Here is a 1187-nt window from a genome sequence, read left to right as displayed (position 1 = left end):
AACCAAGACCTGAGTTTTTCTATTATGACATTAGTAACCTATGTCTTGTGTCCTTTGTCCCTCCAGAGCTCCCTCAGCATCATGTCTGTAAGGAGGAGGAGGTTCTCACTGACCAGCAGCTCTGTGACCAGGAGAGGAACTCCAGTCTGGACCAGGAGGACCCAGAGCCTCCACAGATTAAAGAGGAAGAGGAGGAACTCTGCATCAGTCAGGAGGGAGAGCAGCTTGTACTGAAGCAGGAGACTGATACCTTGATGTTGACTCCTACTAATGATGAAAGTGACCACCAGCTCCTCTCTCACAACTCTCCTGTAGCTGAGAGCCAAGATCAGGAAGGAAGCGAGCATGTAGACCCAGAATCAACAGGAAATGCAGAGACACATCCAAAGAATAGACATCACAAAAACACAAGTCACAGTGACAACATTTATAACTTTCCCACAGCAAAGAGTCACTGTAACACTCAGACAGGTGAAAAATCATTCAAATGCGAAACATATTTTTGCCAAACGTGTGGGAAAAGTTTCAGCTCAAGTTTGGATCTGTTGATCCACACGAGAGCCCACACAGGCGAGAAGCCATGTAGCTGCAACATATGTGGAAAAATATGTATTAACAACACACACTTGAGGAACCATACAAGATCCCACAGAAGTGAGACGCCGCATACTTGCAATACCTGTGGGAAGAAATATAATTTCAAGAGACTCTTGAATATACATATGAGAACACACACAGGTGAAAAGCCATATTCTTGTGAAATGTGTGCGAACACTTTCACTACGCGTGCATGCTTGTCGGTCCACATGAGAATCCACACAGGTGAGAAGCCCTACACCTGCAACACCTGTGGGAAAAAATTTCGTGTGAAGACGGCCTTAAATACGCATACAAGAATACACACAGGTGAAAAGCCATATTTTTGTGAAAGGTGTGGGAAAAGTTTCACTACTAAGCCAATATTGTCAATCCACATGAGAACCCACACAGGGGAGATGCCATACCCCTGTGAAATCTGTGGGAGAATGTTCAGGCAGCAGCCACACTTGGTGAAACATCTAATGATCCATACAAATAAAAAGTCATGTAATTCCTGAACATGTTGGAGAGCTTTCAGACTTAATGGGGAATTGACAGTCCGTATGTAAAGAGCCTTTGAAAAATGATCTTGGAAAAATATTAGTTTT

The 1187-nt window shown here is 43.6% G+C and overlaps 1 protein-coding gene across 1 annotated transcript; it reads left to right on the top strand.

The window, feature by feature from the left end:
- Window positions 1-66: 66 nt before the first annotated feature.
- Window positions 67-1177, top strand: LOC147819792 (uncharacterized; the record flags this gene model as incomplete). The annotated part of the gene is made up of 1 exon (XM_087171119.1): window positions 67-1177. A coding segment is annotated over one exon (1031 nt), but the record flags the coding sequence as incomplete, so codon positions are not given.
- Between the last annotated feature and the right edge of the window lie 10 nt (window positions 1178-1187).

This window comes from Seriola lalandi, unplaced genomic scaffold (genome assembly GCF_002814215.2).
Source record: "Seriola lalandi dorsalis isolate HSWRI2012SDOR001 ecotype SW California unplaced genomic scaffold, Sedor1 jcf7180002049208, whole genome shotgun sequence".
Classification (NCBI taxonomy): Eukaryota; Metazoa; Chordata; class Actinopteri; order Carangiformes; family Carangidae; genus Seriola; species Seriola lalandi.
This window is presented reverse-complemented; position numbering and strand designations above follow the sequence as displayed.